The sequence below is a fragment of the Crocodylus siamensis genome, chromosome 3, assembly GCF_052110815.1.
Source record: "Crocodylus siamensis isolate JL-2025a chromosome 3, ASM5211081v1, whole genome shotgun sequence".
NCBI lineage: Eukaryota > Metazoa > Chordata > Crocodylia > Crocodylidae > Crocodylus > Crocodylus siamensis.
Window position 1 is genome coordinate 116,219,531 of NC_143397.1, and position 12,409 is coordinate 116,231,939.

General features: G+C 45.0%; 1 protein-coding gene across 1 annotated transcript in view; it reads right to left on the bottom strand.

Annotated features, from left to right (window-relative positions):
- The window catches only part of FRMPD1 (FERM and PDZ domain containing 1), a 71,176-nt gene that overhangs the window by 13,467 nt on the left and 45,300 nt on the right, over positions 1 to 12,409 (bottom strand). Inside the window, exons 6-12 of the mRNA XM_090039080.1 lie at positions 10,767 to 10,874; positions 7,549 to 7,644; positions 6,117 to 6,242; positions 4,764 to 4,883; positions 3,665 to 3,801; positions 2,072 to 2,198; positions 653 to 748 (exon numbers count right to left, since the gene is read on the bottom strand). Coding sequence (XP_089895206.1) covers positions 653 to 748; positions 2,072 to 2,198; positions 3,665 to 3,801; positions 4,764 to 4,883; positions 6,117 to 6,242; positions 7,549 to 7,644; positions 10,767 to 10,874 — 810 coding nt within the window. The remainder of the gene's footprint in view (positions 1 to 652; positions 749 to 2,071; positions 2,199 to 3,664; positions 3,802 to 4,763; positions 4,884 to 6,116; positions 6,243 to 7,548; positions 7,645 to 10,766; positions 10,875 to 12,409) is intronic.

Consider the following 12,409-nt stretch of genomic DNA (forward strand, 5'->3'; position numbering starts at 1 on the left):
GTGGTGTCTATATGAAGTTTTACTAGGATCTCCTTGTCTGGGAGTGGAGGAATAAAGGTAATGGAGGGAAAATGGGACAAGCAGATGGCACGTCCTGGTACTACTAACAGGCCAAAGGCCTGGTGGGGAACACAAACCTCGGTAACATGTTATACCTCAGTAACAGGTAGCACTGTAACCAGGGTCTAAATTATGGGGGAGCTTGTGGGGGCTGAGACCCCCCCCCATAAGAGACAAGAGCCCCCCTGTAAGATCTGAAAATCATAAGCCGGGGGTGGGGGGGGGTGTCAGTCACTTAGGTGGACTTGTTAATCAGTGGACTGGTTTAACTTAGTGTTAACCCCTCCCCCCCAACATCCTCCCAAGAGTCAAAGTATAATTTGAATCCTTACTGTAATGTTTACTTCAGAAATAAGCTTGTTTGGATTCACTGCTGTTAAAAAATCAGACATCCTGTTTTGAAGAAAGCTTACTTTGATCAAGAAGTGGCAGGAGTGTTGGCCATAGTGTTAAGGCACAAAGTTGCTCCTAAGGCCTGAATGCTGCTGCTGTTTGCAAAGCATGGTAATGCAAGACCCACAGTTTGATGAACAGTTTCAGAGAGCAGGCTGATTTGCTAACATCATAATACACAAATATATCACACACATACCATTAACGTGGCGTTAAAGATTTTCCCGCCATACATTTTCAGGTCTCCAAGTATTTGCAGGTAGCACAGACGCACCTGTACAGCCGAGAGGACTTGCTTGGGTTTCCAAGAAAAAAAATATTGTTGAGAAAGTGACTAATGAGTCAGTGTAACAGGTCAGGTATGTCAGCAAAGGGGTTTCCATATTATTTTGTCAAAATCAAGGAGGTGCATACAAGGTACAGGACTAGAAGGATTTGAGAGGAAACACACTTTTGACCTAATGGAAGAAGCAAAATTGGCTGAGCAATGTTGTTTATTGGGTGAATGCATAGCTGGGTGAGACATTAGACACAGTTTGGGCTGCAAAATTCACAAATGTGTTTTGTACCTGAGAACTGTCCTAACACCTCTCACACTGGTCCAATAAAATGTATTAGCCAACCCATTGCTTCTTGCATACTCCCTGGACCATCATGGCTTCACCAACATTTATGACCCGATATCTACCTTCTGTTCCACCAAGCAACAGGCAGACAGACAAAAAACAAAGAGAAATCATAGCAGGCAGTGATTTTCTTCCATTGCAAACTGTGGAAGGGGCCCTGGATCAGTACATCACTGGTAATGTTTTGTTCTGCCTTGCTGGAAAGGAGCAAGCTCTGATTTCTCTCCTCTTTGGGAAGGGACTTGTATATGCCTGCAGAAACAGCACATGGAGCATGCTAAAGGCAGGGAAAATATCTGCAACAAAGGGGAGGAGAGTGTGAGAGGAGGAAAATAAGAGGGATACAATTGAGCCTCCCTCAAATGTAACTGCCATGGTGCTAGGACTTTGTGGGCACTTCTACATGTGAATATTAATACAATGCAACAAACTGCACTCTGTGCATTGCACTCTGGTGTAGTGTTTACACATGCACTCGGGACCACAGCACACTGAGTTGGGGCAGTGGAGCCCCAGCTGGCAGGGGGCCCCCTGGGTCAGCCTGCCAGCTTGGGGCTGCTCTGACCCAGCTCAATGTCCAGTGGAGGGGCTGGCTGGGGCAGGAAAGTGCTTCAGTGTGGGGCTAGCTGGCAGGCAACCCCTGCACTGAAACACCCTGGTGCCCCAGCCAGCCCCATCAGCACCTACATGTGCACTGTGGTAGAGTAAATAACTCCACCATAGGTTAGCATAGTATTTGTATCTAGCAGTACTAAGCTATGATGGAGTTCATTAGTTTACTCTGGCCTAATAACTCCATATGTCTAGACTGGTGATGCTTTACTGTGGAGCTAATTAGGCAACTGCAGCAAGTGTCTTGTGTATATGTTCCCTGTGTGGAGGAAGCTAGGGTAACATGCAAGGAACCATGCTTGCACACTCTTGGCTCCCTGAAATGGGGATGGCTGGCTTTCTGCATGCTATCCTGCACACATGCAGTACAAAAGCTTTACCTTTTGTCTTGGATCCAGCAAGATTTGATTCCTCTTCATGTGAAAGCTAATGGCTTTCTTGATGTCCTTGCCTCTCATGTTGCGGAGTAGAGTTGGAGATACAAAGTTTTCTATTCCCCAGTCCTTCCTGCCATAAAGACAGAGAAGGGTGTTATTGTTTAAATCTGTACTCTGGATTGAAGCCACAGCTCTTGGGTAAGGGTCTCGGGTTTGTGCCACACAAGAAGAAAGACTAGAGCATCCCAATGGTCTCTTCTGCCATTCTTAAAAGCACTTTGCTTTGCTTAAAGGCTTGTTACATTTTAGCATCTTTTGCATTAATTGTTCTTACAAGTTTAAAATTATAAATGAAAAATTCCAAGGGAGACTACATTTATCACGGTGCTTATCACTTACTTATGAAGCACACAGTGAGGTCTTAAGTTGTTGCTTCTGTACAGTCATATATTACACGCATTTTGGTGTGTTTGACTACAAGCAGTGTTCCAGTGCCAGGGAGCGACACATGCCAGTCACTCAGGTTAGCTGGGTTCTAACAACAGCTATGCATGTCTTAAGATGCCACTGTATGGGGTATAATTCAACAATCAATCTTTTATCAATTTTCACTGATCAAGCTGGTTCTTTGGAATGACCCATACTGTACTAGCAACAAGGTGCTACTGACTTTATCTGTCTAGGGAAAGCAACGGCTCTATCTGCCATGACCATGCAGGTATTATAAATTATATAGAATTACATTTCTGAGCCATGTAACAACTCTGACTGGCTGAGTGATGCAATGCCCTAGACATACATGGTGATGATTGTTCTTTCTTAAAAGCTCCTTCATGCAAAATTCTGTATTCTGGCTAGAGTAGCAAGTCTGAGCACTGGCATCTGCATAATCACCACATAGTCGTTTGTCAAAAACTGTACAACGATGTTTCCAACTGGCTCCTACATGCATGTCTGTATGATGCAAGGCCAAGGTGGAGATACACCATGCCTGGTTTTGGTCTGCTTGCTCCAAGACCAACTTAGTGTAGCTGCACAGTGCTGCACATGTGCTCAGAAACACTGCACTGACATAACTACACTCCTTCAGCTGTAGGAGCAAGGCATAGCACTACTCTGTGCCATACAGATATATCCTATGAATCTGTCGCTCCACTTGGCTACTGACCTCAGGCTTCTCACTAGGTGTATCTGTAACAGGCAGGCTATAAACAGGCTTTAATTTTTTTTTCAAAACCCCACTGCTATCTGAGCAGTTTGGAAGGGAGATTAAGAGCAATGGGTGATTTATGGCTACCTCAAATAGTTACTCAGTTACCCCTAAACGGATCAGCATAACCAACAGACTTGGGGAAAGAGACTGTCTCTACTCTGTGATTGGACAGTACTTAGCACCATTACAAGCTTATTTCTGGGCACCCCTTGTGTACTACCAGAATAAACACAAGCAATAAGACCAATACAGGGGATTCATATACAGCACATAGGCAGAGCATATGTCAAACTAGCTACTTTGATCTCCTACCTATTCTAGCCACATTAGGAAAGATTTACATAACACAGAGGGACTATAACGGCAGGGAATTTCCCACTTACGCTATGTATTTCAAGGACACTTTCTGGGGCTGAGCACAAGCATAAATCCGCTCTTGTATGTGCAGGGCTGCCAGGCGCAGGGCTACACTGCACTTCATCTCAACAGCAAACCTCTCCTGAAGCACATCGCTGCAGCTCTAGAAGGACACAGCTGGGTTAGCAAAGCAGGGGCAACAGATGCAGATGAGCCAACCACCTCCCAGTCACTGTAGGGGCAGGACATTGGCAGTACCCGTGTCTCCCTTGCTTTTACCTCTGGCATGGTACAGGGTGTGTGTAGTGTGTCTGGTTTTGTGCACTGCAGCTGCATGGGAAGGCTTGAAGTGGGGATTTGGGGATGCCTGCAACTGAACTCAGTGGCCCAGGAGGCCTCTTCCAACCCTGTGTTCCCCAGGAGTCGGAATAACCATGTCATCTCTTTTTAATGAGTACCTTCAGTTGCACCTTCCATGTGCCAAAGTACTGAGCTGTTTGGACATCAAAGGCAGCTGGGTGCAACGCCAGCCACATAACTCCCTTGTGTGCCATTGGCTACAGCAACAGGCCTGCCTTAACTCTGCCAGTCCAAGCAAATCTAGGCTGGGATGGACCTGTTGCCTCCTGCTTCTTGGCCCTCGTTGGGCTCATTTATGAATGGTGCACGTGGTAAACAGGTCAAATCCGAATTTATGAACAGGCTTGATTAGGATCAGTTAAAGCTGAACCTACCTAAGCTAAAATAACACATTCAGCATTTTATAATAACACACTTAGCTCTTAGTGGGCATGTCTACATGTGCCCCCAACTGCGCAGTAACCATCGTCACTGCATAGTCCAGGCAGTGCATAGGTCGTTTCTGACCCTACTGAGCAGTAGCAATGAGCTCATTGCTACTGCACAGTAACATCAGCATTACGGTTCATGCCTGCCAATGCTATCTTGCAGTAGCAATGTCACTCTAGCTCGTTGCTATGGCAATGTAGTGTCTCGTGTAGACACATCCAGTGTTCACTGCACTAAGCTGTTTTAAAATCACAGTTCTGCTTAAATGGGAGGCTAAAGGCCTCAGTTGGGGAAGTTTCCCCATCCTGTAGGAAGCATGTGACACTAAACTTTCACCTGCAGATAGAGGTACTCGAAGGCAACTGGATCCTCCTGCAGGAGGTCTAGTGGGTCCTTTGGGATAAAGCACACCCGGAAGAGGCACCGGTAGTCATGGGATTCCTTCCTTTGGACCACCTGGAACAGACAGAATGCACCAGCATTGAACAGCAAGGCTCTAATCGCCCCCAACTCAATAGTCTGAACCTTGGCTAGTGAGTGCCATGAATCAGTGAAGGTTGTTTACATAAGTGAATGAAGCAGTGGCCTCTGCTACAGAGGCTGCCTCTCTAGTGAGAGTGGGACGTTGCTGATGCTACATTTTCTGGGTATGTTTCTCTCATTCTGTTTGCTTCCCTTCCACACATCACATGGAGGCAGCTCCACTGCTGAACTTGGTTTAAAGCTCCACTTTTCAAATGCAATGATGCCCAGCTTTCGCTTAAGCTTACCAGGGTAAAACTTTGAATGACTTCAGGGTGCAGCAGACCTCTCTCTGCTAACTAGTTCTGAAGATGCCAGCCTGTATTATTTATGTGGTCCAACATAAATGTTCAACCAGGGGTTAGGAAAATAAGGTCCTCCCCAAGGTCATCTAGTCCAGCTCAAGGCAGGATCATTCCTGACTAAACCATCCCAGGCAAGTTTTTGTCAAACCTGCTCTAGAAAATTTCCAAGGATGGGGATTCCACAGCTTCTCTAGGTAGCCTGTTTCAATACTTGACCACCCTCATAGTCAGAAAGTTCCTTCAATCTCCAACCTAGATTTCTTCTGCTGCTGCTTGCGGCCACAAAGAAAAGCCCATCTCCATCTTTTCTTTAATCACCCTTCAGGGGTTCTAAGATTGTAATCAAATACCCCCACAGTCTTCTCTTCTTCAAGTTAGATAACCCTAGTTCTTTCAGCCTTTTGTCATAAGTCTTGCCTCCCAGGCCCCTAATCATTTTTGAGATGGGTGCCTCTAGCAGCAGGAAGAAATGTGCAGCTTCATATCAACCACCAATCTTTACCTGAGCAATGCAAACCCCTTTGACTGTCACCCATGGCAGTCTCCAGGGGCAGAGCAAGCTGCTAAGAATGTGTGTGCTGCATAGTGCTATTTCTGTCACCTCATCAGAACATCTGGAGCAGCAAATCAAAGCTTCGAAGCTGTCACTAGCTGAGGCACATGGAACACGTATAGGAAACAGGATCTGATAGCAATATATCTGTGGAGGTGTAAATCCCAATTTGGGCTTTACTTTTAAATGGAGTTAAACACAATAGAGCTGTCTCTGCGTTTCTCTCAGAAGGGCAGCCATGGCACTGGGGAGCTTTTGAAATGAACTGCACAACAAATAAGTTTCATAACCTTTGTTGCCAGCACTGACCTGTTCGATGAGCTCATCTTCATGTAGAAGATAGAGCTTAGCAATGTTGTACTGTTCTTCCAAGGCCAGAGCAAAGTGCTCGATGCTCTGAATCGAGAGCTTCTCTTTTAAGGTGAGAATTATGTCCTGGCAAAACAAATGCAGAGAACCACATTTCAGTACCGCCTACTGCAAAAGCTGAGATGCTAGGCTGAGGGAAGAAGGTGCAGGTTCTCTAATGGGAAGGGTGGGATCTGGCACCTCTCCCCAGGAACTTGTGGCAGAGCAGCAAGTTTTCTTTTGCCCCAGTCTGCTCCAGACTAGGTGGGGGTGATGGGCTTCTCAGATCTGGATGCTGCCTAGATATCTCCTTTTACTGACTTTTGGATACCACTCTCAAGCCTGAGTCTTCATCAGATCCTAATCTTGGTCCTGACCAAGGATCTTTTAGCTGTGCCCTAAGGGTCCTTTGTAGTTCATTCCAAAGAGCAGAGCCAGAGATGCAGAGTCAAACCCCTTCTGGCCAAAGGGTGGTCTGGAACAGGGGCGCTCAACCCCTGACCCATGGGCCAGATCTGGCCTGCAGGGCTCCACTAGAGTCCAGAAATTTGGCAGTGGCAGAGTGGCAGCATTAATTGCTCTTCCCCTGCTGCCAAATTTTGAAGCCCATCAGGTTGTGCCAATGTGTGGTTGGATCTGGGCACATGGCTGAATCAGGCCACCTGTGGACCAATCCCACACCACTCATTCAGCCTACAGGGCCAAGAGATTGGACACCCCTGGACTAGTACCTCCCTTGGGTTTTCTCCTTCCTTCCTGAGTGCCCACACCACTAGACTAATGAGCTAAAAAATGGGAGGCCCCACCCCTCTGGCATCTAAAATCTGCTTGTCACGGGATTTTGCTTTATTTGGACAGACGCATGTGTACAGAGCCATGTATCTGCCTGGCCAGAGTGCAGCCTATTGTGTGTGCTGGGTAACAATGTGGATGTTTATGTATCCACACTGCACAAGGAACAGACTTGATAAAAATGGTAGTTACGCATTCAAGCACACAGAGGCTGCAATCAGATATTGCACTTATTCCAGGATAAATTACTTTATCCTGGGACAAAGTGCAATCATACAGACCTCTGTGTCCATTGTCCTGGGATAAAACCTAAAAATGTTTCCGAGACAAGAGGTAGTAAAAGTTTATCCTGGGATATTACAAAGTACCTTTGAAAGATATCACAGGATTTCATCATTAAATCAATGGCAGAAAAGCAGCAGTGCATTTAGCCTCTCACTAAATCCTGATTAGAAAGGTGATGTGTGTACATGCCAACCCTGGGATATTTCCCAGGGAACCTGTCAAAAGTGCTTTGGTTCTCTGTGGTATATTAAATCTATTTTATCTTCTGTGGAGTTGCAGATTAAAAAGAAAATAGTAAACAATGCAACCCTCATACCTTCACAGTGGTGGTGCTCTCAAATTTGAAAGCCTTGGTCTGTCCATTTTCCAGGTACACCTTGAGTACATTAGGCATGCACAGAAGAGAATTCCCCTGCATAGCAAAAAAACAAGAAGAGTCAGTCCCCACGTGCTGGGCTGCAGCGAACCAGGCTGCTTTAGTGTTCCAGAACTTGCTGTGGTAACAATTTGGTAACACAAGAAATATAGGTATAAGCGAAGAACTTTCTCTATATGTGGCACCTTAGCTTTATTTCATGGCTACATTCCTGGTATGAAAACAAAGGATACAAGAGGCATCAATAACAGATTATTTCTTCCTTCTAAAAGTCCATTGAGCCATATGGTCCCATTTCTATTTGGGCACCCAAGAGAAAAATGCCTCATTTATGGTAGTGATAGTGAGCTGAAACTGTCTCGTCTCATATTAGGTCATATGTTTGGCTGGGATAAATCAGTGTCTCCATTGATACGAGTGAAGCCATGCCAGTTTTCCCCATTTGAAGAGCCAATCTAAGGATCCCTGGCTACTTGCATAAAGCATTGCAAACTCAGCCCACATTTCTGCTTGGACTCTCTCTCTCCCTACATCTATATAGAATTTATAGACAAATTAAAAAACATACTTGATGATTGAAGCTACATTCAACTCATGAAATGATGATGTCCACTCTTCACAACTGCTGTAGTTTACAGTTCTGTTGGCCCAGACAGGTTGATAATTTTATTCCCTGTTGGCAGGATCTTGTAGACTATTTAAAAATTAATTCTAAAAATAAAGGGCCAGATCCTCAAATGATATAAATGTCAGTAGCTCTACTGACATTGGAAACAAAATTCAATTTACCCCAGCTTACAATTTGATCCACAGCTTCCAAATATACCAAAATACACTTACTGATACTGACCTTTCAGTAACCCTTGATGACCTGTCTTCTGCATATAGCTTGGCCATATGGATATAAACAAAATTTATGCTGGCAAATGGAGGTTTGAAAGCATTTGGACTCATCAACAATTTATGCTCTAATTGGAGTTTCAAGTTGCAGCTGCATGAGGGAGCTTTTGGGCTTTTTCCAAATGGCGTTTAGCTCAGTTAGCAATGTTCCATTAGGATGACAATAGCAGTACATTTCCTGAAGAAGTAGGCTGCACGATTGTTGGAATTGTACTAACATTTCACATATTGTAATCTTCCATCCCCATTTTCATCTAAAAGGAGGGACAGTTTTTTTGATGGGAACATAAAGAAACAGTTGTCAGGGCTGAACATTGCTCTTCCAGAAAGCAGAAATGTACTGTGAGCTTACATCCTCCAACTATTACTGGTTTGCAAACAACCTGCTTGCTATGATTTTACTTTAGAGACTCAGTCCAGTTCTGATGTGCATCTAATGACTTAACTCTTTTGCTTAATACAGAATATGTAAGTATAGGCTAATTCCATTTTTCCTCAGAGCATGCAAGGAGACTACTGACTTAGTTGTGATTTAAATTACAACATTAGTGGCTTAGGAATTTATTGACTCTTCTACCATTTATCACCCTGAAGAGTCCAGGGGAAGTGTGGGCTATAACTTCACAACCAGGACTCCTGAAGAAGAAGTAGACTGCTGTCACCTTCAAAATTAACCTTGCACTAACAGGATGCTAGCAAGATTTAACACCATGAAAGTAAGAGCTCAGAATGCTTGCAAGTAATTTAGAAAGAGTTTAGGTTCCTCTATTTAGTTTCACATCTAAGCCCAATTCAGGACAGTATTTAAGCATACAGTTATTGTAAGCACATGTATAAGTGTCTTGGTAGAAAATAGGACATAAACACATGCTTAGGTGCTGAGCTGAACAAAGATGCTTTCCAGAATCAGGATAAAAATCTGGTTAGAACTTCCTCAGTGGGTGCTGAAAGCTCAGGACTTCTAGGGACAGCTGGTTGGAATGAAAAGGTTTCAGTGTGTAGGGAATCACAATTAACTGGCAGGCTAAGCAGTAGCGACAGTAGCATCCTTGTCCCATTTGGCTTGGTTGACCCTCTCCTGGGCAAAGGACAAGCCATCAGAACAAGAACAAGCCTCCAAGAAGGACAGAAGAGACAGGGAAAGGACTAGTGATGCCTGGGGAGTTAGACTGCAGCTGGAGTTTGTCAGGCAAAATGACCAACCTGCTAGCAACATATGCTCTCTGTCCCACTGTGCTGTCTGGGAATCACCAGGTCAGCCAGAGCAAAGAAGGAATCAATTTTCCAGCAGCACTTTTACCTCTGAAGAAAGAAGTGGTTACTACTGTTGTTCACTGTTTTGGGGATGGGGTTGGGAGGATGGGGACTGGACTTCATTCCTGGAATCTCAGATGGCACCCTCTCTACCTCTTAGGCCGTGTGTAGACAAAATTAGGCATATATGTGTGCATGACACTTTAAAGCGGGCTAAATGCTTTTGCACCGCTCTAATCGTGTTGGTGTTTGCATGCATCAGTGGCATACTGCACGTTAATTACAGCCACTCTAGAAAATTTGGTGGCATAATGCACCTTAAATGACTCAGGGCACAGTAAACTCTGAGGAATTTTAGTTTGCTGCCCCTACAGCTGCAGAGTGAAGTACCAGACTCTGTGCAGCTCAGAGGCTCTGCAGGAAGTCCTGCAGGCAGCCTGGCAGCATCCTGGGAAGGCAGTCTGCACCCAAGAAAAGTGGCGTGTCTGATTTTCCCCCCCCGGGAACCAGCCTGCCTGCCTGAGCTGTGCAGGGACCTGGTGCTTCACTCCATGGCTGTGGTGCCCCCTGGGACTCCTCAAGCTGGGTGCCTACAAGCGGGTGCCGCCGGGGGGGGCCACCACTGCTGAGAAGGAAGCACCAACCCCCCTTGCAGCCCAGGGACCACTCCACCTGCTGGCAGCTCACCCTCCCCTCCCTGCCACCGGAGAGGCAGTTATATGCTGGGTGTGTGCACGATACAGGGGTTTAAAGGGCCCTAAATTGAAGCGGTGTTTTTAAAAACCCACTTCTGCTCAAGAACAGAGGCCCATTTCAATTTAGGGCCCCTGTTTTCTCTACACATGCCCTTGATTGGTTAGAGAAACTCTGTGGCTGTATCACTCTCCATATGAGAGAGAGATGGCATAACATATTTAACTTAAGAAAATTTGAAGGGAAGGAAAGCAGGGAGAACATCATGCCTGAGCAGTTACTGGCAATGACTGTTACAGCACTGCACTGACCTGCGAATGTCCGTTCACCAGCACCTCCTCAGCAAAACGCACTTTGACGGGATTTGTTTTGAGCCTTGCCCGCTTCTCTTCTGTCAGGAACGATGATTTGGGCCCACCCTAAAAAACAGCGGCACTGTATTTGCAATTGATCTTACTGTGACTGAACATGAAAACCAGAGGAACGTGCAGTAGGTCTCCATGATCTAAAACGGTCGGACACAGTCCTTTGAGGAACACGTAGCAATCTAACCAGTGCCAGCCACACCATACAGTGAATACTAACTCCCATTTCACTGGTCTTGTGCTAAATTGTAATTGATTTGAGACTGCTTCCTAGCCCCACAGGATGAAACTTGACAACCAGGGCCTGCTACTGATTGGGGACACTGAAAGGTTAACCATATGACAGTGGTATAGGGACATACTTAAAGCAGCAGCTAGCAACCACTGGCCTAGAATTCAAAGGTGTCACACGAACACAGAGATGTCTTGTTTACTTGTCGACACTGCCTAACAACCAACTGGTCAGTCAGAAGATTGCAGGTTAATGTAAATACCCCTCCATCTGCATTCATTTCAGAAGAATCCTTCAAAGGTATATTTTTCTACAGAACATGCTAACATGCTAAAATTATTCTGCAGCCACACCCCAGTATGAGCCATTCACTTCCAGGCTTTTGGGAAACCTAAAAAGTTAATGCAGTGTCAAGTGCCATCTCTGACAAACAGGTATGTGTTCATGCCAAATCACCGTTCTCTTTTACAAGGTGACCATACCTAAGAAGATGGGATGGGTGAAAAGGGGTACCCATCTGTCGCTGGCCACTTAATTGATTTGATATGGTGTAGAAACTCCTGTGTGTAAACAGACAAAAAAAAAAAAAAAAAGCTCTGTTCCCATGATACTCAATAAATATAAGCTCTTTTCAGAGCAGCCTTGTTTACTGGAGAAACGCCATTTATAGGGAAGGAAAAAATGTCTTTTCTCCAGCTGAACAATGTCATCCTCCAAACCGGTGGAACCTGTAGAGTATCCTGCTGACAAGAATCACACACAAAAGCAGACACAGTGGAGGATGCCCCTTTTGAGGCCCACATATCTGAGATAATGCTTCTGTCATACTTTCAAGAAGAGAAAGGAGACCCAAGAGAAGAGTGGAATATCCATCAAGGAGGCAGTACCTCTCAGCTGAGAAGTGGGGCAAATGACAACCCCAAGCAACCAAGGCTGATTTGGGTGTTTGTTGGTATCCTTAAAGTGACCTGCAAAGGAAAAACAAAAAGGGGGTTGTGCCCTGTTTCCTCTTTATGATGCATGAAGACCAGAGAGGGGTTCTCTTTCCTCCTCTCTTTCAAAAGCAATTACTTTCAAATTCTTTCTTTGCTTATTTTTAAACATGAGGCATTCAAGTCTTGTCTACCCCACTTTTTTCTGGAGGACATCATGATCAGCTAGAGCACTGGTAGGATCCTCAGGTCCAGGAAACCATGGAAGGGAAACTACTAACTGAAGAGGGAAATGGTCATCTGTTCTAAGTATTTAAGGCATTGGTAGCTCAGTTTGGTTTTAGTAACACCTGATTAACACAAACATCAAGAAATGCTAGGGAAAATATTTTTGTTGAAAAGATTTAACCCCTATCACATCTTCA